Source organism: Anomalospiza imberbis, chromosome 1 (genome assembly GCF_031753505.1).
Source record: "Anomalospiza imberbis isolate Cuckoo-Finch-1a 21T00152 chromosome 1, ASM3175350v1, whole genome shotgun sequence".
Taxonomy (NCBI): domain Eukaryota; kingdom Metazoa; phylum Chordata; class Aves; order Passeriformes; family Viduidae; genus Anomalospiza; species Anomalospiza imberbis.
The window spans coordinates 100485555-100509498 of record NC_089681.1 but is presented as its reverse complement, the minus strand read 5'-3'; the positions used below and the strand labels follow the sequence as shown (position 1 = coordinate 100509498).

The following is a 23944-nucleotide window of genomic DNA, read 5'->3' as shown; positions in this document are numbered from 1 at the left end:
TTGTATGCTGGGATGAATTAAGCAAAGCTGTTGATATCGGCTCTGTATTTTTCTGCTTGTAGTAATATAGAATTATCTTGACTTACTGATAGAGTGAGACAAGAATGGTGATGCCAAGGTGGGAGGGACATTGCTCTGACCATTGTAAGTGCCCGCAGGACACCATCAGCTCACCATCAGTCAAGGCAGTGAAAGGTTTCACCAAGTTGTTTGTGACTTAGCCACACACAACTTCATGAACCTAAGCAGAGTGCACAAAAGAGAATGCTTTGGGGCTTCAGTGTCTAACTGTTGCAGTTAATTGCAGCTGTCAAAAGCAGAGCATTTGAGAAGGTTTAAAGTAGGTTCAAAAGTGAAACCTGCTTTGTTTTGTACACAGCTCCCTGGCAGTATGCTGAGTGTTGGTAAAAATATATTTTTTTCCTTGTGGAAGAGAACTGTTATTTCTTTGTTCTTTTGTTTCTGGCTTAGTCTATAAAAATCATCCAAGTATGATGCTTTCAAGTGTAAAGGCAGATAGGAGATGGCAGAACTGCTATAGCTCTATATTGTTGTTAAATTGGTAAAAAAACATACCAAGTCCCTTGTAGGCCAGTCATCTCGTGTACCTGCTTTAAATCCCACACTTCATGTCTGTATTTTAAAAGAGAAAATGCTCCTTCATTTACTGCTGATCTAGATGGACTAAAGCTTTCTCAAGTTAGATAACCAGAAGAATAGTGAGATATCAAAAGAAGATGAACATCCTTAAAAGTTATGTTTTAGAGTATACTAGCTGTATTGCAGAATAGTTCAACTCTAATTCACTTCAGATTTGATTCTTGAATGAATCCAAATTGAGAGACATTGTTCTGTGGCAGAGCTGAAATTTTCTAGCCCTGTGTTCATATTAGGCATGCCTGTTATGCTCTCCTGTGCGTGAGAATGGTGTTTTACAGTGTGTGCAAATGTTTTTTCCCAGCATCAATGGTGGATGACATTCCTTTTTAGGGAGTGGCAGTCAGCAGCTATTTGTGCAGGTGTCTTCAGAAAATATGATAGAGCACCTGAGTAGTCTTTGATAAAAGGTGGTGTCTGGGCTCTGTTCAGGAGGATGAAGTGCCTCTAGAAAAAAATCTTAGGTATTGCCTTAAAACCATGTAACTACAGCAATTCTGTGCATTTCATAGGAGAAAGTAGAAGCAAGTGTACATTTTCTTTTGGTTTTGCATCTGCAAAATCTCAGGAGTCATTTTATATATTTCTGTGCTAGAATATAGCTGTGAGTATATTTATGTGTATTTATATTCTTTGAAGTATTTGCATGCTGTTGCTCCTAGTACTGTCCTTTTATGAGATTTCATGATGGGTATTTTTGGGGTGCTTTCGTTCTTGTGATTTTCAGTTTATGTTTTAGTGGTTTATTTTTACATTTAATGACTCCCATTCCATCAGAGAAATGTCTTTGCTTGCCTAAAGCCCCAGTGAAGACAAAAGGACTTTACACAGGGTAGGAAGTCTGTTCTGTAAACTTCTGTGCAGACATACACAGGTTTCCTAAAAATGAGAGCATCTTTCAGAAGGCCTCAGTGCAGTGCATAATTCCTTCCTCCCATCTGCTGCTGAGCGGAGCGAGGAGCGCTGAGTGACTCACGTAATGACAGCCTGAGGTGTGCGGGGCTCTGCTGTTGTCATGGAAGGCAATGCATTATTAATCCATTCGATTTCTTTGTCTGTCATGATTGCTATCTAAAATTCACGTGGTTGATAAAAGGACAAGAAGATCTTCAAGGCATTGTCTGAAAGGTGAGACAATCAGGGCAAAATTCTGCATATGGAAGTGTGTGTGGGTAAAATATTGTTCAGAAATCTTGAAGGTATGGGAGTAGGAGAAGCAGAATTTGAGATTGCTGATTTGCTTTCTTACAAATAGTCACAGTAAACACTGCAGCTATCTGTGTGGGCTGTGCTCATGTAGTTGTAATTCACTGTTTTCTTAACTACATTTCTTCATCATTAAAGTATCATGAACTTAAATTGCTTCTGTAACTTGTCTGGGAAAGCCAATGTAATAGTTCATCAGACAGCATTAATTCTAGATTAATAAGAAACATAATTTTAAATGTAAACCTTTGTTTAATAAGTGGTGTTTAATATTTCAATCAAATATACATCCTGTAGCCTTTTTCCTCTTCATATGGGCCCCATAGAGATACCTTAGCCTAAAAAGGTACCTATAGATATTATCTCAAAGTGGTCAGTCCAAAAGTTTTCAAAATGGAAATGTTGGTGGTCGAGGAAGGCAGAGAAATGAGTAGACTCATAACAAAGAACATTCCCTAGGTATTACTTCCCTAGTGTGGTAGAGAGTTAGAAAGCTCTAAAGGATTTCCTGGGAAGGAAAAGGGTTAGGAGAGCTTGCTGCTTGAGGGGTAGTGATGGCTTGTTCAGGGATCTATTGCCCCATGCTTGGAGCCACCACATCTGTGTGGCTGCATTTGTAGTATAGGCAGGTGTGATTTGGGATTCTCCTTCACACTGACTACAGGCCAGTGACACGGGAAAGAAAGGCAGCCAGGGGAAGGTGGAAGCCTAGACTATGGTCTGCATTTTGTGGTTGTGCCTAAAAAAAAGAAGCATCCTTGTCACCAAGAAATTAACATGATCCCAGCCCTTACTTTAAGATTGTCTAAATTTGTTGTGGAATCACAAGACAGAAGCAAAATTAGATTCAAACTTCATGGATTGGTCACTAGAATGCCCAAACTTTAACTTCTTTTTTAGGCAAATTCTTTCTTAATATGTTTTTTTCTGACTTGCCATGGTGTTCTAAGAATATTGGAAAAAAAGTGGTATATTCTGAGAAATGTATACAATGCCTTATTAGGCTTTGCTAGGGACTTCTTACGGAACTTATTCAAAGATAATGGTACTTATTGGCAAATACATATTAATGGTGATATAGAATATTTACTTAGATTTTTAATTTGGGTGATTTAGTAGTGTTTAGTTTGCTAATGCTTTCTCAATCTCCTGTTATCCTGTTACTTCTGATAATTCCTTTATGTGGCTTTCTTCCTTCTGCAAAATATGTATACATATATATATGTTTATATATGGATTTTTGTCATAGCCTCATTTGTCTTCTCCCTTTGTTTTTTTTTGTTTGTTTTGTTTTTTGTTTGTTTTGTGTTTTGTTTTTTGTTTGTTTGTTTTTTTGTTTTTAAAATTTTTTTGGGGTTGTCTCAATGGGCATTTTAGTTATCTCACTGGGAGCAGCAATTTCTCTGGGACTGACTCAGCAACAACTTACACTAGTGGGAATTATACAACTTATTGCACTGGAGGAAAAATTCAGCCTCCAAAGCCACTAAATAATTCTTCCCACTTTTTTTTCCAGAGATGTGGGATGAGGTTGCTGCATTTCTTGAGCTTGTTATTTTTTTGACCATTTTCTGGCTCTCCAGTTCAGGCATGTGCTGTTTTCATAGGGGACGCTGAAACAAACAAGGTTTGCAGTATTTTCTGTGATTATTCAAAAAGAAAGTTTGTTTTGCTTTTTGAGAGTCTTGGTGAAAACTGACCCTGAAAATCAGTCTGTTGCACTTCATTGTCCCTCACTAACTCCTGGCAGTTGTACACAGCCCAAAAGGAAGAACTGCTGCTTCTTTCCTACAGCACAGGTCAGCACTGAACACTGCTTAGGGCTTTTCTGATGCTTTTGTAGTGAAAGCCTCTCCTGCTATTCAGGAGGTGACCACAGAGTTAAGCCTGTTTGGTTTTAGTCAACCAGTTCTGAATGAAAATAGTTCGTAATATCAAACCCCCAATTCTGATGAAATTGTCGCACATCCATACATTCTTCATCAATTTCTAGTTTTATCTTGCAAACCTGCATGTTAAAGAGTTGTTACTCCAGCTAGTTGTGTGGGCAAGTGCAATAACATATACTTGCTTCCTGGTGAAAATAAATTTTATTTGGGTCTAACTGCACTGATCTGCTGTCAAGCTCAATATGTGGAATATATCTGCTCTCTGTGCATTGAGGTAACTTAGACACAATTGGTAGAGGTTTTAGCTTTTTTTGCTACTTGAGTTTCACCTAAAAATGTCAGAGCTGGGCTAGACACTTCTGTGTAGGGAGTGACTTTAAATCATATTTACAACAAACTTTTATTTTCTCAGCTTTCAAGAAGTTGCATGTTGGTGTTAGGCTACCTGTAGGACTAGCAATTTTCAGTATTGCTCTTTTGCTTTATCAGTCTCTATTTCCCAAAACATAGGATATCTGTTTATTTTTGTTACCAGTAATCTGGAGCTTTTTGATGATTCTTTATGATGATCTAGATCTTTAAGCTTTGGATTTTTGCTGTCTTATAACCAATGAGATGTATAACTTCTTTCACACAAAATACATTAGAGACACAGTCTTATTTCTCACATGCCTTAAGTAGTTCTTTCTATAACTTGAATGTTTACCTTTTACTGATGCTTTTCATGCCCTTAAATCCTCTGAGACAGGGCGATTACTGTGGTTAAAGCCTATTCCTAAGCTGGCATTTGTAGGAGTGTAGGAATTTGCCTACAGCTATTGATTTCTCTATCTCTTCCTTCTCTCCCCCTTCTTTTTTTTTTTACTTTTTTCCCCATTATCACGTGTATGGCACTAAGTGACAGATCACTGAAAAACAGTGTAATGTGTTGTACAGACAGTAATGTTTCAAAGCATTTATTAAGCATGTGGTTTTGTAGAACTGGCATTTGTTTCTGGAGGATCTGTCTGAGAAGTAATCAGAGAACTGTGTTTCAGAGGCTGGGTGATGAGATTCAAGAGTATCTGGTATTTTCAGAGAAGAAGGTGCTGCTCTTGGAGCTGTAATACTCTTTTGACTTAGGTAAAAAATAAAGTAGAACTTATTCTTCTGTACAAAAAGACTGGTCACCTCCTAGCAGACCTTGCTAGAATCTGCATATGGGATCCTACTGCCATCCCTTCTTGTCTGCTTTTGCAGGAACTTGTGGAGGTGAGTACGAGAGCTCATCCTGCTTCAGTAGACCCATGCTCCAATGCATGGGTGTGAAACCTGGCTCCCTTAGAGTCAGTGGCAAAGTTCCCAATTATTTCTCTACAGCCAGGATTCCTCATTTCAGCAGAACTGTGAATTTCCCCTACTACATTCTTCCTCGCCTGTTTCTGTCATGTCCTTTCTGTGAACTTCTATGCAAGTTTGGGTTTTGAACAAGTTCTTGCTGCAATACCCACTTGAGCTGCATTTTCTTCGCTTTGGCAAAGACAACACAGCACCATGTTATGTGTTCTGTTCTACACATCACCAACAATAAAGTGAGGTGAAATAAAAGTGTATTTTGCTTGTTTGGGAGGTAGCACTGTGTGTATAGGTCATCTCCTTTCTACTTCTGCAGAATCAGTTGCTTACTTCTGCAGGCTGGTTTTGCATGTAGCATCTGTCCCCAAAAACATGATGAATTAAAATAGGGTTAAGAGCAACACAGTTGTTTTGGGAACTGGTGGTAGCAAGAAAGATTGGTACATTGGCAACTTGTGAGGAAGCTGTGAGCTCAGGTCTCCACTGCCCTGCTGCGGCTCTGCACAAGTTCTTAGCATAGATGTCATGAGCAAGTAAATGCCAAGAGGTGTTTTTGAACAACGCATGGGTATCTAAATGTCTTTGACAAATGCAAATGAGATTACTCATCCCGTGTCTGTCAAACCAGAGTGTTACTGTTAATGACAGAAGGAGTGCCATGAGGCCTCAGGGTTACATTGTCAGACTTATATCAGCACTGTGACATTTGGTACAAATGTGCATGCAAGACTTTAAAGTTACAGGCTTCTCTTACCTACCAGAAATCATGATATACAATACATACATAACAGCTGCTTATTGCTTCATCTGCTGCTGGTTCTGGTTTGTTTTAATGCCATGGCAGTAAAGCTGGATATGGCTGCAATGGTCATACAAAAGTTGGTATGTTACTGTAGTGTTGACTGCAAGTGACGTGTTTGGGCTTTTTAGGAGATTTTTATTTACATCATTATGTATTTTTTATAATAACAGAATCACAGAATATTCTGTGTTGGAATGGACCAATAACAACCATTGAGTCTGACTCATAAGTGAATAGCCCATATGGGGATCAAACCCATGACCTGGGTGTTGTTAGCACTGTGCTCTAATGTAGGTGTGTAGTTCTAGTCCTGAATTTACAGAAGATAATGAGTTAAATTCTCTTTAGAAACCCTACAAATGAAAGAAAGCAGACAGGGGAGACATGTATTGCTAACAAGGACAGCATAATTTAGATTATTTTGTACCAACACCTACTCCAGAGCAGCTTCTCTTACCCTGACATCAATACACCCTCCCCACCCAGTCCTTCCCATCATACTACACGTCTTTTCTCCTTTGCAGGTACATCATTATCAGTATTCCACTGTTGCTTATCAAACAGATTTCAGTGTGAAGCTGCACTGAATCATATAAACCTCTTTTCACAGCCCTTAAATGTTTTCCATCATCTTTTTTGCCAACTGGTAATCTTTCATTCTATCCCTTGTGACTAGTTGAACAAGCATTTGAGTGACATTATTTTTTTGTGCCAAAGGTGAGCAATGTTTCAGTACTTGCGTCCTTTACGTTTCTGTTGGCTTTGGACGACTTTGTATTGGGTTGTAGCTTTGCTTGATGTCTCACTGCAATGGAAAAAGTGATATGGTTCAAATAAATAACAATACTATTAATTTCCAAAACAACATGCTTCGTTTTTCTTGCATTACTTCTGTGCTGATAATGAGCCTTTTTAGTTACCATAACCAATATGGCACAAGGCTCTATTTAGTATAATGAGGAATGAGCTCTTTTTTTGTGTGTTTTGACAATATAAAACTTGAGCAGTGTTTGCGATGATAATGGTTTTCCTTCTACAGCAGCAGAGGAGTAATGCAGCAGTTGAATTCCTAGAGAGACCCTTTTCTAATTAAAGATACTCTTCAGCTCCTGCTATCATCCAGTCTGTTGTGACTCAGAAGTAAATGTCCCACTGGATAGCAGAGATCAGACTTCCTGGTTTTTGTTTGTCCGTACAGGAATAACAAGTCACCTGCAGCAAAGGCTGACTGCTGGAAACATCCTCTTGAGATGAATGTGCTTCTGATGAAAATCAATCTGTGCTCCACACAAGTGTGCGTGTTACGCTCAGTTGTAATGCTGCCCCAAGATTCCTTGAAGGAAGATTTTAAATCTTCTAAAGCCACCTTTCAACATTCATTTCTTTGTGTAATTAATTTATTCTAGTGCATGTAAACATCTGTTACAAGCTTATAGGGGAATCTTATAAAATCATCAGTGACAGTGCTTGGTTGTGAAAGCTTCAGAGCAACCAGAAAAAAAAGAGAGGAGTAGATAGCTAGGGAAAACTTTGTTTCCACTTATAACCTATTCACACTGAGGAAGTATGGGAGTAGCCTTGTTTGGGCTTACAGATAATTACAAAAATATTAATAAAAATACCCTTTAATCTTTGCTTTTCCAAGCACTAAACCAAGATAAGTTACAATTCAAATTCTAGAGAGAGGGATTACCAACCTGAGCTAAATTATTTGTATGGGACTGAGATGTCAGTGCAGAACCCAGGCATCCTGATGTCCTAGTATTCCCCTCCTACCTCTAAGGAATTTAATCAGGTGTTTGATATTAAATATCCCAATTTGGTAACAGCAGGTTTATTGTCAGAACAAAAAGATAACCCGCATGTTTGTGATGTGCAGTAGGTAAATAAATTTATTTGTATTGTATTGTCTGAAGCCTTAGTTCACTCTTGTCAGATTAGCTGAGCTCTGTGCCTGGATGCATCCATGTGAATATCCTCATGCTGTTTCACCATATGCCTTAGTGTCGGCATAGCTGTCTTTTGAAGGAGAGAAGCCCTGCCCTTGAGGAAAGTTTTCCTTTATGTTGAGACCTCACTGAACTAGTCAGAAAAAGGAGGGTGGTGAGGTCTTGGTGATGTGGATGCATAGTACAGTTTCCTAACAGAAAGGTGCTTAGCACCATATTAAGGCAGAAGAGTAACAGGCTTCAGATGCCTGCTGTGTTTGGTTGCTATTTCTAGAGATACTGGAAAAGATTAAGGTATCTCTAGCTTGTTTCTAGAATTATATGTGTTCAGTGTGAGATATAATGGCACAATTTCCTTCTCCCTTCATATCCTACATTGGATATCCTTAAATGGATTTGAACTAGTCACCCTGAAGACTTCTAGTGTGTCAGAAGCCTTATACAATTCTTAAATCTTCCTAAATTCTAATTCTGTTGGGTAGATGTTTGAAATAACTGGTTTTTATTTGAAGTTCCACTCTGAACAAGAGTACAAAATGTGGCATGTCTTGAGTAATTGGTTGCATGGCGGCATCCAGGACCTGTAATTTATCCAAACCCCGCACTTTTGGAATGTGCTGTAGTCAAGCAAGAACTTTCCATACTACTGTGCTAATTTCCATGTTCCATAGGCTTAAGGGAGTAATCCGGAACATATTTTCCCTAGAAGTGTGCATAATGAGAGAAATGTTGGCAAAAGTAAAGTATCCTCTTATATATAATGTATTTCATCCATATAAACATTTTTGGTCAAAAGTTAAAGCAAGCAGTGTGTAAAATCAAAGATTGTTTCCTTGTCTTCGTGCCTGAGCTGAAGATGCTGAGCTGCTTCTACTCATCTTCTTTGGCTTGATTGTCTTGAGTAATCTGTACAAAAAGACTGGTCACCTGGTACATTTCTTTTCCTTGGGCTATTTCCTGCTCTGTAGTGCTACAAAGGATGTGCCAGAGTCCTTGTGATGAGAGCAAGCACTTATAACACAGGGCTTTTGTTGTTTGTCCATAACATGGTCTTGGTACCAGGACCCTGATAAGAATTACATGCTGTCACAGTGTCCATAGCTGCTCATTGTGTGACTTTAAAGAATGCACAGGTAATTTTTGTGTAATGTAGATACTTGTAACTTACCCTAAAATGTAGTCAGAATGCATTTACAACATGAGACACACTTAAGATGAACCACCTTGATGCTGCTCATTGTTGTTATGTGTTATTTATTTCCTAGTTATTTTTTGTTTGATTGGTTTTGTTTTGGTTTGGTTTTCTTCCCAAACAAGAAAGTGGAGCAGGTACTTTGCATTCTTTAATTTGTTTATTTTCTGGCTTGTTCCCCGTCTCCTCTTTCAGGTCAATGCTCGGTTCTCAAAACGGATCCAGGCAAAAATCAAGGACCTTCTGCAACAAATGGAGGAAGGGCTGAAGACGGCAGATCCACATGACTGCTCTGCCTATACTGGCTGGACTGGTGAGAAAGCTAGAATTTGAATGAAATATATTTGTTAAATGATGTAATTGGATTTATTCACAGGAGATTCTGGTATTCTTGTAGGAGTGGCAGAAATACTCTGGGCATTTTGGTGAGTTGGTTTTCCTTTTAACTCTGGAACCTTGGTCACTACTGTCTGTAACTTGCATTGACTTCAGCAGACAAAGATACAGAATGATAATTGACTTTTATATATGGAGATCATTGTTTTGCAAAAGGAGTGGATTTTCTAATGCTGCTCTTTTACCTTACCTCTTGTTTCTTTAAATTTGCTTTTAAAAATGGGTTATTTTTCACATTTTCCTGTTCAACAGGCTATTAGTTAGCAGTTCTCTAATGGTAACAGTGTTTTCTAATCACTGGGAGTAGATGGGGGGAATATGTTCTGTGGCCAGGAGCTTGTAGCCTTCAAATCTGGAATTTGGGTAGTTTGGCTATTCTTGTTCTGTCTGTACAAAAATGGTAAAGTGGTTGTGTGAGGAGGGGGAGTGTAGAGGTATGGTTGCAAGACTGTGAAGATCATGAAGAAAATTAGGTGTGTGCAGGTGATGGTTATTGCTAGGGACCATTTTTCATTTAGCATTGCATCACTAATGCTGTCCAGATGTAAATGAGCCTTTCTAATTGGTGTGATTTAACCCCACCTGGCAACTAAATATCACACAGCCAAGCACACCCTGCTTCTCCTACATCCCCTCTGCCATAGTTGCATAGGGAGGGGATAAAAACAAAAAAGATAAAACACCTGGGCTGAGATAAGAACAGTTTAATCATTGAAATAAAGTAAAATAAAAGAATAGTAGTAATAGGACCAACAATAATAATTACAATTGTAATGAGAAGGGGAGAGGGATAAAATGCAAGAGAAATGAGTGATGCAGAATGCTTTTGCTCACCATCTGCTCACTGAAGTCCAGCCCAAGCCTGAGCAGTGATTGGTGGCTTCCAGCCAGCTCCTCCCAGTTTATGTAGCCAGCATGATGTCCTGTTGTAGTGGGATAGCCCTTTGGCCCCTTCCTGTCACATGTCCTGGTCATGGTCCCTTCCAGCATCTTGCGCACCTGCTCTCTGGCAGAGCATGGGAAACTGAAAAGTCCTTGATTTAGGGTAAGCACTGCTCAGCAACAACTAAACCATCAGTGTGCTATCAGTGTTATTCTCACACTAAATCTGAACCACAGCACTGTAGCTACAGAGAAGAAAATTAACTATATCCCAGCTGAAATCAGGGCACTGATCCTTTAGGCAGAGCCTATGGTTTTCATGTCTGATGCAGCCACTGTTCTTCAAGTTGCCAGGGCATGTCCATCTAGGCCTGATAACTGTGACTTTGCTGGATAGAATGGCATATTCTGTTCCTGCTCTTCTAACTCAAGCTTCAGGCACCATGTGTTTGAAATGTGCCCTCAGGTGATCTATTCTTTTATATCCATGTCATGAGGGGGGAGTACCTTGGAAAAGCTCTCCAGCCTTCATCCATCCTTAGGCTTAAATCTGGCAATTAAAGAGTAAAATTTCTTTGCTTTCTTCTTGATGTTTTGGTACAGATGGTGCTGTGGGTGGATGGGTGGGGAACTTTTAGACAACTCAGGCTTAAAAGATAGGCGTGTTTCAGGGTCTGAAAGTGACTGGCTGCTGAGTGCGTGCAGATCTCCAGGGGTGGGCTTTCTCATGCTGACAGTACAGAATGGCTCCCAGGGAGTTGTGTTCTGGCACAGTGACTGACAACTGAAATTATGGCTGATAAACCAGAGCATACTGAAAGTGAGTCATAAGGTAAAAGTAACACAGCCATCATTAGCTGAAACAGGAATATAGATGAACGAGTGACGTTGTCTAATGAGTGTGGGATTTTTCCATCCTGTAGAAGGATTGCCATTTACATCTATTCCAAGCTGTTAACTTCTTTCAGGGCTCCTGTAGATATGGTTTTGAATAAAAGTATTTAAATGATCTGGTTTTTAAAATTCTTAATGCAGGTACTTCTTCCCCAAACTTGCTCTTTGCTGCATTTTGCTAGTGTGCAAATCAGAAGGTAAAAGTAGTGCTGTGAACAACTGCCCTGCTTTTTGTGTACCAAGTCTAGACAAATCTTATTGGCAGTGCAGTCAAGAGCATTGGCTTGCATTTTGTGAAACATCTTTACAATCTTGGAGCACCTGGTGTTGGCATGTAGCAATCATGGGACACAGGTAAGAGTCCATCTTACTTTATACAAGTACTTTTTTACATGCCAGGCCTCTTGGAGGAGCCATTTTAAGGGTGTGTTGCACTGAGAAACACTAGGAAGGAGGAGATGAGCTGGACTTTGTGGCTACATTTCTAATCATCCTTTGGTCAAGCCAAGATATTTGCACATTTGTTGCAGCGTAAAAAAGGGTTCCACAGATCCCTGTAAATAGCCCACAAGTTCCTATGATGTTGAACTGGGCTACCAGAACTCTGTAGCTTTCTTCTTAGATTCACCTAGAAAGGCTTGCTCAGAGCCTGCCTAGGGAACATGTGAGGATGTACCAGCGCTCTTGTGGTCTGTTGTTCTGGTACTGCTGAGGTAGCCTCTCTGTGAGCTAAGTGGGCTTTGTGTGTACTCGGCTTTGGATGAGGCTCAGGGGAGTGCTCTCTCCATTCAGAAATGGGTTTGAGTTACAGTGTGGTCTGGAGACAAGTGATTTACTTCTGCACGTGTGTGTGTGCAGTTGGCCAATAGACATCCACTTAGGTTTCTTTCACTTCCTTCAGTCTACATTGTTGTTACTTCTGAGGTTTTGGTTTGTTTTAATGGAAAACTATGTAATGAGTTCAATGGAATGAAGCTTGATAGTACCTCCTGGCATTCTTAGAGCCTTGATTAGACTTCTGGCTTTTAAAAACCTGCTTGATTTGTACAGGCTTGTAATCTTGTTGTGAAATACTTTAGGGGTTATAAAGAACTTGGCAACTTGAATCCAAAAACTCATCAAAAGATCCTTTTGCAAATCAAATGAGAAGTCACTTCTTGTATATAATAGATGAGTATTGTACAGTTAGTATACTCAGTCATACATGTGCTTGTTAACTCAAATTGTTGAATCTTCAGTGATCTCTTTGTGTAGTGGGTTGATGCTGGCTGAATGCGGGGCACCCACAAAACCTCTCTCTCACTCCCCTCCACAGCTGGACAGGGAAGAGAAAAATATAGTGAAGGCTTCATGGGTTGAGATAAGGACCAGGAGAGATCACTCACTGAATACCATCATGGGCAAAACAGGCTAGAATTAAAGATATTCATTTAATTTATTTCTAACAAAATCAGAGCAGGATAGTGAGAAGTAAAATAAGACCTTCAAAACACCTTCTTCACACCTCTCCCTTCTTCCCAGCTCTACATCCTCCCCCAGTGGCATAGAGAAACAGGGAATGGTGGTTATAGTCAGTTCATCACCCATGGTTTTACCTGCTGCTCAGGAGGAAGAGTCATTCCCCTGTTCCCCCACAGGAGTCCCTCCTACAAGAGACAGTTCTCCATGAACTTCTCCAGTGTGAGTCCATCTCATGAGCAACAGCTCTCTGCGAACTTGCAGCATGGGTCACTCCTCCATGGGGTGCAGTCCTTCAAGCACAAGATGCTCCAGTATGGGCTCCTCTCTCCTCAGGGGTTACAGCCCCCTTCCAATAGGTCACAGCCTCATCTTAGGCATCTACCTGCTTTGGCATGCTCCATGAGTCTTCTTCATGGGCTGCAGCTGGATCTCTGCATCCCCATGGTCCTCCATGGGCTGCAGGAGTACAGCTGCCTCACCATGATCTGCACCACGGCCTGCAGAAGAATCTCATCTCCAGTGCCTGGAGCATCTTTTCCCTTCTTCTTCACTGACCTTGGTGTCTGCAGAGCTGTTCCTCTCACATGTTCTCACTCCAGTCTTCTCTGGCCACAATTACAGCTACACAATAACTTTTTTTCCTCTTCTTCCTTTCTCTCCTAGTACAGAGGCATTACCACTATTTCTAATTTGCCCAGCCTTGACCAGTGGCACATCAGCCTTTGCAGCTACCAGGGACTGGCTCTGCCAGACATGGGGGAAGCTTCCAGCAGTTTCTCACGAAGCTTGTAGCCCCCCACTACCAATGCTTGGCTGTGCAAACCCAATACTGTTTGCCAAGTGTTGAGGTCTGAGTCATGAGTTTTCTTTTTTTTTTTTTTTTTTTTTGGAAATTGAGACTCTACCATTGGGCTTCAGTCCGATAATTTTTATTTTTCCCATAATCCCATTGAAATGTCATCCAAATAGTGGCCCAGTGCCTTCACACTGCATAAGCTAGGACCCTTTACTGACATGTTTTTATTGCCAAAATACCTGTTCACGTTTGAGTTACTGGTTCAGAGGCACCAAAAAGGGGAATATGATACACTTAGAAAGAAAAGTAAGTGAAACTCTCTCTTTTTCATGTGTTCATTTCAGGTATTGCCCTCTTATATCTGCAACTATACCGTGTCACAAAAAACCAGAGCCATTTGCAGCGATCTCTTGATTACGTGAAGAGAATCCTTCGCAATCTGAATGGCAGAAGAGTTACTTTCCTCTGTGGTGATGCTGGACCATTGGCAGTGGGTGCAGTGGTTTACCACAAGCTGAAAAACAGCAGTGAATCTCAAGAATGTGTTGCCAAGTAAGTGGTTGATGGTGGGAAATGTCATGCCTTTTATTTGTAGAGATCATTGGTTCAGTAACTTTGCAAGTGAAATTTTAGAGGACGGGGTTGAAGAATGGACACTTTCTCTCCTGATAAGGTTTTGGTACAAGAATACAAAATACCTTTATCTTTATTAAAGCTGGCTTGCACTTGTTCATATTTAGTGGGTTATCTTGAGTCTTCTATCGCTGTTGGGCCAGGATGTCCTGGGCATATCTGTAGTGCACGCACGTTCTGATTTTGTCACATTGAAGTGACATTTAACAAAAGCCACGCTCTTGTCATTGGATGTATGTAGTGCTTGTGCAGTATGTGATGCTTTCTGTCAAGACTGGGTCTTAGTTGTAGATTCATTACAAAACGTGTACTGCAGGATCTGGATGCAGGCAGACAGAAACACAGTGTATCGGATTAATGCATAACAAAAATTTAATATAACAAAGAGTAAGTATTTGCAGGAGCAGATTTGTGAAGGCAAAGAATTTAATTAGGTCAGAGCATATGAAGGGTGGCCTGAAAAAATTCCAGCCCCTTTTCAAAGTAATCTAAATGGAACAAATGTCTCAAGAAATCTCATTTAGATGTAGCTTCATTACAGAGCTGACTGTGCCTTTGCTGGTACAGAGCTGATTGCTGTCCCAGCAAGGGCTGGAAGCCCTGGAACCCTGTGAGGTTTGCATTCAGCACCACAGTCCATCTGCTAACTGTCCAGCAGCATACCTCAGGCTGGCAGAATTTGCAATGAGACTTATGTCCTCATCTCCATTCTAGTTTATGTTTGGAAATGTAATTGGTCTCTTTCTGTTCTAGAATCCTAGTGTAATTAACCTCTGCTGCTGTTCCTGAATGAATATTTCAGTTTAGAAGTGAGTGTTAGGTTTGGGGGTTTTTGCTTTTACAATTGGCAGTAAACTTGGGCATGTCATTTTGAATGCAGTTCAGAAAACAGTGTTGTTTGCTGTAAGGCAAAAAGCATGAGTATAGCAAAATGAGATTAGCAGTAAATCTTTATTGTTGCCTTTCCTTGTAAAGTAATTTCTATGAGAAGTAGTGAAAAGGAGTTTAGTTCGATTATTTGTTTATTTTATAATTTTTTGTTTGCAAATATATACATGACACCATCTGAGTGGTACATTATAGATGTCAAAATGTAATCTGTGATTTCACGTTTAACTTTTTACCTTGTCCAGTTGTATGAGTTCAATAATAAAACTTAATAGTGGACAGTTTAGAAGTAAATAAGTTAATTCTAAACCCAAAGCGTAGTTCTCAGAAAGGAGATAGAAAAGTGGCTTTTTTTAGTAGCTTTTCCCTAGTATTAAGCAGCGACAGCATAAACACATGATTGAGGTCAGTGGTTTTGCTATGGCATGATATTAATGCTAACATTTCTCCTGAGAAATAATAGCTAGGGGAATCTGGGAATTGAATTTGGTCTTAATCCAGATTGTTGTTACCCTTCCCCCAACTTCAAATGTTATCATCACCATGGTTTCATCTAAATATCAATTTAATCAAAAAAGATAGGAAGAGACAGGGAGGGAGTGGCTGTAAAACAGATCTCTGATCCACTTCAGTGTTAATACAGACTGGTAGAGAATTAGCAGAGACTCATTCTGGAGAAAAGGAGAGTTACCATGGCCAGCACTTCTTGTTTCTTGTTTTTTCACTGCTAAAGGCAAGCAAAACACTTGTGCATTTTAGCAATGTCCTTTTCAAAACTGAGGTGCTAAATGTTTGAGATAACATATTTTCTTAGGAGAGGGAACCACAAATGGTTGTATTGGGGTTTTTTGTGTGGGGTTTTTTTCCCCTCTTAAACATGTACAATTAATTGTTCCTCACTTTGGTGAAATTCCCAGAGGCTCCAGGAGGTTTCTGTCTTTGCTGGAGTAGCTCTCTGGGCTTCTCCATCTCCTACCCTGCATCTGTTTCTGTCTGCACAGAATCCTGACAGTTGTGCTGATACTCACCTGGCTCTGGCTCAGAGTTTCCCATCTTGAAGATGGCAGGCATGATGAATTTCTGCCTGTAAACCCAGCAGCCAACTGGACTGGGAGTGATTGAAGGGGGTTGGTGGGGCTTCACCATTTGTTCTGCTTCTGGTCGATTGATGGCTTGTACAGTGCAGTGTGGTCTCTACAGAAGATACTCTCTCCCCACCTTCCTTGTCTGATGCAGGTTGTTGCAACTCCAAAGGACAGTCATCAGCACCGATTCCGAACTTCCAGATGAGCTGCTCTATGGCAGAGCAGGTTACCTGTATGCCTTGCTGTACTTGAACACTGAAATCGGTCCAGACACTGTCCCACAGTCTGTTATCAAAGAGGTAAGACACTTTTCTCTCTCCAGCATCACAGTGTCAGTGAGGTTGAACTGGGATCACTCTCATACATATTCCAAGCAATTTAAGAGAGGAGTGCTGGAGAGAAGAGGGACCTAGAGCTGGAAACCCAATCTCATCTGTACATCCAGTCTCTTCCCCCTTTCCCTGCTGCACAGCTGGGGCTGGGACAGGCCAGTGTGGGTGGATCTGTGTCCAGCCAAGGAAATAAGTTAATATGTAACTAGTTTTGGCCACTTGAGACATTGCTACAAAAAAAAAAAAAAAAAAAAAAAAAAAAAAAAAAAAAAACACCTTAAGACAGAAGTTGTGGAAGTGTTTTAAGGTAAAAGAAAGGAAATGTAGCATGGGGAACACGCATGACTGTTTTGCGGATACCAGAACCAGAGAAGCCGGGGCTGGAAAAAACTAGAAATATTGATTAAATTTCTACTCTTAAAATATAATTGATTTCATCATTAAGGAAAATACCTTTTCTCCCTCAACACTCAAATCCAAATGAATTGAATATTGTTGTCCTACCAATGTATTGTGGCTTATTTTTTGTTCTGGGTTTAGTTATGCAGAAGCAAAACCCTCTGAATTGAAGTAAAAAACACACGTAATGAGGGTGTGCTCTTTTTCTTAGGTAATAGATGCTATTATTGAGTCAGGGAAAAACTTCTCAAAGGAGGAGCGGAAAACAGACCGTTGTCCTCTGTTGTACCAGTGGCACAGGAAGCAGTATGTTGGAGCAGCCCATGGAGTGGCTGGGATCTATTACATGCTCATGCAGGTAAGAGCATCTTCTGTTGGCTGGGGTGAAGTAGCAGTGATTTTTGATAAGAGGGATCTTATCTTCAGCTTTTATGCATGTGCAGTGTTGTGCTGGATCGGGGTCTCACAATTTGGAGTTAGACTGCAGCACAGAACTGTGCTGAGGTGTTACCTAAGGGTTTGATAGCAGAAGAAAACTGTGACTAGGGTATGATCTCATTAAAATGATTTAACTCTTGACCTGTGGTTCAGAGTACCAGCTTTTCAGGATCTGGTTTCTTGTCCTAAGCAAAGGCACTGAAGTGCTTTCTCTCATCTTCATACTTACTTCTGGTGTCTGCAGTTGGAACAGCTAAAAATTCACTTACTCACTATCCATCACTCTTCAATTTTTTGCTATTTTTAAGCAATAGCATCGCTGATGACTCCTGTCCTCCATGCCCTTCCTCTAGGGATTTCCTTCCCCCCCGCCCCAACTGCCTTGGTGCTTTTGGAAGACTATCCTTAATCACATATTAGTCTTCAGTATGCTTTTATTATTTAGATGTTTTTCTTCTTTCTTAACTTTCCTTCACACGAAACTCTGATGCTCTTTAGTGTATTTACGACCCCTGCTTTCCTCTTTCTTTTTTCCTTAGTGAGATTCCTCTCTTCTGTAAACCTCCTCTTTCCCATATATAAATCTATTCCCCCCTGCCCTGAGATTTGCAAGAGGATTATGATTATTTCTGTTCTACAGTCTGGGAAAAAAGCCTTAAGATTCATTATAGAAGATTGCCACAGAGCTGCAAAACTTTTTTGCACCTGTTTCTGGTTTTGAAGGTGCTACTGCCAGTCTGTACATCTTTGTAAATATCAATTTCCTTGCCAGCTCAAGCAGAATGAGTTTTCTTCAGGCAAATGGAAGGACCATACATCCTCACAGTCTGCAGCTGTGTACAAATGTTCACTATAGAAGTGATTGAGCTGGTATTTGGTGCTGCCACTGCTCAGCCATTCCTCACTTAGAAAAAATGCTGTGTTTCAGATTACCTTACACCACTTCCACCAGCAGTTGTGGTTAAACCAGATGACTTTGCTATAGAAGTAGCTACTGCTCTGCAACCTGGGGTGTGTCTTAACCTCACTATACCCATTTTCTGCAGTGATCATCCCACTAGGGCTTCAGGCTCCTCTGATTTACCATGCTCCTATCTTTACCTACTGCTGTCTTCAACAAGGTTGTCCACTCTCTTCGGCTTCCTTCAGCTTTCTGGCTTCTATTTTTCTTTCCCTGGTAGTGCTAGATTTTCAGAGAAACAGCTAGTCTTCTAAAGAAGGCTCATTCAGGGTCCATCCTTCATTTACTATTTGAGGCTGATAGCAGAAATCATTGCACAGTGCTTTTTGATTTGAGCAGAAGCTATTCTGTCTACATGTTAAAATCCTAGTTGTTTTTCCTTTACATGTAATTGCTGCTTTTAAGAATTACCAGAAAGCCATTGTTTATGCAGCATTAGATTACCATCTTTTCACTGTATGTTAAATATTGTGAGTCATGCAAAGTTGAGTCATCCACTGCAGAAGAAGATGGCATATCAGAGTCCCATCCTTTCCTCGTCCCTCCCACGCCAAATGGGGTGAATTTTGCTGTATTTTCATCAAATAATTCAAGAGATGGTTTGTTGAATGGTTGTTTGATAACAAAAAAAAAAAAAGGCATTGAACATTGTACCTGAGATGTGAAGGTTACTGAGGGTAATTCCTGTACAACACTTACATCATAAAATCACAGAATATGCTGAGTTGGAAAGGACCATCAAGATCATCAAGTCCAACTCCTGGCCCTGCACAGAACACCCCAAGAATCATACTATGTTCCCAGAGTGTTGTCCAAACATTTCTTAAACTGGAGAAAACATGTATTGCTGGAGTTATTTACAGGCTACTGGAAGAATAAGAGCCTAGCCATGTTAAATAACTCATCCGGGCGGTAGAGAGGGAATTCCGAAGTGCTAGCTAGGAAGTATCTACTCCTTTCACTCACCCTGAAGCAAAAGTCTGTTTGCATAGCATTGCTCTTGGCCAGAAAGTCAGGACACATACCTGGAGGTTACTCTGTAGTAGTTGTTTGAAGTAAGTGCTGGGAACCTCAGCAGCTTGAACAAAAAACTCACTCGTACTCAAATCTCCTTGGAAGCACAAAGTAAAGAGGTTTGTAAAGGGCTCTGCTCTTCTTGGATTTACCTCCTAAGGATTTCTGAGCTGGGCTGGGCTTGCCTTGCACAGCTCAAGACTGAAGGCATTTATTGCTGGTGCCCATCCTCTTTGCCTTCCTCTTCAGGATTGCCTTGTGAAATCCAAGAGCCTCAAAACAAACATTCCTGTAAAGCCTCCCTACCACACAGGGAGTGTTTTGAGTGAGGGCTGATTAGCTTTAGGGTGTTTTTGATGACAAGCTGCTCTGTATTCAGGTGTACTTCTGATGAGCAGCATGAACAGTCTGCTTGAGGGACCTGGTGGATAGAAGTCTGGCAGAGGTCTTCTGGCTGAGGGGAAACAGGCTTCTCATTTTTTCAGGTTACTCAAAATATAGCTATTGAAAGTTTTCGTTCATTTGGCTGTCAGACTTTGAATTCTAGGAGTCTGTCCACCTGTTGAATACAAATGTGCTGGAGCTGGTGGGAAATAGTGAAATTTTATGACTTTGAATCAGTAATAAAGACAAGTTATTTAAAAAAATAAGCTCAGTTAATAGGCTGTTATAGGCTCCAATGCCTGTGGTTGTTCCCACAGCTCGCAGAAATTCCAGAAATCATATAAATTGTGTAAAAATAGAGAGCTCCGCTGTTAAAATGGTAGAAAATGGGCTGGTAGTGGAGGGAATGCCAAGCAAGAGCAACTGCAGACACAACAGTTACTTGGCTTCTAAACCTTTAGTTACAAGGAATATGCAGGATGATGGATGTATTCTCCATTTGACAAGGATGTAAATTAAACAAAAAAATTAGAAAGAAAATTCCTAAGAGCAATTGAAGAATGATTTTATAGTACCAAGATTTTTAGGTATTTGGTGAGGTAGCTATTGTTTCTAAAATTGGAAATGCAGATTTATAGCCCATAGCTTAATGGAGCTTTGTTTATGACAGAAAACTTCAGCCTTCATAAATCTCTTGCCAGTTATGCTGCTATATACACTTTCCTTCATTTGCTGGGAAATAGTTCTTTTGAAACAAAACGTGTAACCCAATATGTTGGAAGTCTGTATTGTGAGCACCCTGTGTACAAAACTGTCTTTCTTCTGTAAATATTCTCCGTATTTTAAGCTACAAAGAGAACTCTGGGAGTCTTCATACTCTGTTCTCAGTTCTTCTATAATCTTTCTGTGTCTCCTCCATTAAGACGGGTAAAAATTGGTGCCCCAATTTCTTTGTCTCTGCAATGACTGTAAAACTGCTCCTAGCAAGGGTGTAATAAGCAGGTGTTAATTAAATCTGTAGGATGTGATTCACAGTATTTGGATCAAGGGCACGTATGTAGGATATTTGAAAACAGACTGTAGAATTAAGTGTTGATACACAATTTGTTACTACTTCTGTTGATGTGTTTAGTAATGTTTATTTTAATGTTTTCTTCAGCCAATTGCAAATGTGGACCAGGAGACGCTGACAGAGCTGGTGAAGCCAAGCATTGACTATGTGCGTCACAAAAAATTCCGATCTGGGAATTACCCATCGTCGCTGAGCAATGAGACTGACAGGCTGGTTCACTGGTGCCATGGTGCCCCCGGAGTCATCCACATGCTCATGCAAGCTTATAAGGTGAATCATTCTGTGTTCATAGATTTTACAGATTCACAGAATATTCTGGGTTGGAGGGGACCCATAAGGATCATCAAGTCCAGCCCTTAAGTGAGTGGCCCAAGCAGGGATCAAACCCACAGCCTTGGTGTGATTAGCACCAAGCTCTTAGCTATGTGTAAATATATACACGTACATATGTATATATAGCTCTATCTTTACAGAGAGACTTATATGCAGGCCTGTTTGCTTGCAAGACTTTATGTAGCATCTTTCTAAATCTAGGCTTTTGAACAAGAACACCAAGCTAGACACCTAAAATCTCAGAATACTTACATTGGTATGTTTTAAAGAGAAAATAAGTGGGTAAAATTGCTTCTCAGGGCACTAGCAGTTACTAACCTTTCTTAGAAAAGAGACATACATTTAAACAATATGGCATCAGAGTCCTGGGTGTGAGAACACTGACCTAAATTCTTTGAATCTTCATCCTAAGAATTTTAACAATTATGTTGGATTTCAAAAGTATAGGTTCATGTGCCTTGCCAGAGAATGTTTTCCATAAATTACTCAGTTATTAAGATATAAGTCTCGAGAACTTAATGTCAGAGCTAAGATCTCAGGCCCCTTCCAGGGCGTAAATAAAACTCCTGAGCTACCACAAGCCTGCTGTTTGCCCTTCTCCATCCTTAACTAGGTTTGCTACCTGTCTTTTTGTGTGCTTCTGATTTGCATGACATTTGAAAGTATGCCATTTAATTAAATTTATGCAAATCGATTCTTGCTTTTGACAGCCCTCCTTGCCAGATTCCCTGGTTGGCATCTGGGTGGGCTGATGAAAAGCAGGCTTGGTTTATGGAATAATTACTCATGCTGCTACCTGCAATGTGAACTTTAAATTTCTTAGAGCATTGCTGCATGTAACAGCAGTTGCAGTTGCTTTTTCTTTGGACTGTGGTAGGAGATTGACTTAACACTTCTCCACTCTCTCCTTCTTTGTCAATGTGATGCTTTCCCCAGCACAAAATGTTTTGCAAGAGGTGAGAGGGATAGGACCACGTTCTGATTAGCAGTCTCCTTTTTGGCCTCTTTCTGTGTTTAAGGTGAAGAAACATATATTTTTTTATTATTCTTTCTATTCTTCTTTTTGAAGCACTGAAAGAAAAAAGTTGGCATGTGTTTTGCTAGCTATGCTTTTATACCAGGCACAGGACTTGTAATAACAGACAGCAGTGTTTGTCCTGGAAATCAAGTGTTGTCGCCAGGCCTTAATTCAAAATGTTACGGCTAAGCCTCTGGCAAAACCTGTTCAGAGAGAGGCACTTCCTGTATCAGGCTTGTGAATTTAAGAATCTTGCATGTTAGTTGCTTCTATTATCTTACTAAATAGCTTGGCAAGGGATACCATCTCCAGGGGACTAAGTCTGCAGTAGTGCATCAGGTTTGTCTTGTTGGGGTTATTTTGGTAGGGGTTTTTGTTGTTGGTTTGGAGTTTTGTTTGATGGTTGATCTATTAAGTGACTTAGGCAAAGATGAGCAACAAAGTAGCTTTATAAAGGTGGAATTCTGGTGTTAATCAGATAAATTACTTGCTTTTGTTTGCTTCTTTCTGGATGAGCCCTCTAAGTGCATTTCAGATGCAATAAACTTTGCAAAAGTGTTACTTTGCTCAAACTGACTACTGCTTCTGAGTATATACTATACAAATATACTAATACAAGTAGCCAAAAGGCAGTGTAGGGTTCCTGCTTATATTTATGACAGAGAAAAGAGTCCTGTGCTGTGCAAAGAGATATTCTTGTGTATTTTTGACATGGAATTGAAGGCAGACATGAGTAGTCAGGAAGAACTAGTCATGAAGACCAGCAATTTAGGACCAGATTTTGTCCTAAATTTGTCCTAATCCATTATTCTGTTTTACGTTTCTTGGAAGAGCATCACATTTCTGTATTTTCAAATTCTGGTTTGGGAATAGAAAATGAAGAAAAAAGGACCGCATACCCTTCAAATAGATTGTAGGTTTTAGAACCAAAGGCCTTGAACTTGAGTTTTTTCTTTGAGGGTCCTGATTTTGGAAACAAAAACCTGAAAAGTTTTTTTCTTTTACCCTGCAGGGAAAGGCGAAACAGCTTGCTAAGAAAAGGAAGAGAAGTCTATGAAGAATAGATTATTAAAATTCAAAATAAATTTGATATGGAAAAACCCTACACAAACAGCAAAACATGTTTTGTTTTCATTAATACTTCAATTGATATGTGTTTATTCTCTGTTTTTATTCCACAGACTTTTAAAGAGGATAAATACCTGAAAGATGCTATGGATTGCAGTGACGTCATCTGGCAGAGAGGTTTATTGAGAAAAGGGTATGGGATCTGCCACGGTACTGCTGGCAATGGCTACTCCTTCTTGTCTCTCTATAACCTAACTCAGGACAGAAAGTACCTCTACCGAGCTTGCAAGGTGAGCTCTGCAGCATGCCAGCAAAATCACTGTTCCCTTTCGCATCCCAGTGCCTGTACAGGGGTAAACTGGGGTGGGGGTGGGCTGATGTGCATGGGGCTGGCTGGGACATTGGGTGGGATAACAGGGCCCATCACTTGCTCCACTTCACTCACTTTGACTGGACAACTTCAACTGTGTATGTGGGGCAAGCTCTGTCTTAATAAGCAGACTGAAACACACAAATTATCTGTAAGAGGGGAGGGACTAAATGTATTCAGAAGAAAATAAGAGCCTGAAAATTAGCCTGCCTGAACAATAACAGACTGATGTTATGTGCTGCTAATTATTCCAGTGAGAGTTCCACTGTCTTCCTCAGGTCCTCAAGCAATACTGTTTGTATTTGTATTTTGTAATTATTTGTTTTCAGACTAGTGCCTGTTTGGGGCTTTTAGAGCTCTGAATTGCAGTTATTAAATTGTTCACTTAGAGTTTTTTTATTAATATAAATTGCAGAGAAAGACACAATCAGAATTTTTCCACTGGAATTGTCCAAGTTCTGCTATCAGCTTTTGACTGTGCTAGCAGTTA

At 40.1% G+C, this 23944-nt stretch overlaps 1 protein-coding gene across 1 annotated transcript in view; it reads left to right on the top strand.

Moving 5' to 3' along the window:
• Positions 1-23944, top strand: part of LANCL2 (LanC like glutathione S-transferase 2) — a 30211-nt gene that overhangs the window by 1306 nt on the left and 4961 nt on the right. The window contains exons 2-7 of the mRNA XM_068202438.1: positions 9226-9343; positions 13804-14011; positions 16217-16364; positions 17008-17154; positions 20753-20935; positions 23198-23374. Coding sequence (XP_068058539.1) covers positions 9226-9343; positions 13804-14011; positions 16217-16364; positions 17008-17154; positions 20753-20935; positions 23198-23374 — 981 coding nt within the window. The remainder of the gene's footprint in view (positions 1-9225; positions 9344-13803; positions 14012-16216; positions 16365-17007; positions 17155-20752; positions 20936-23197; positions 23375-23944) is intronic.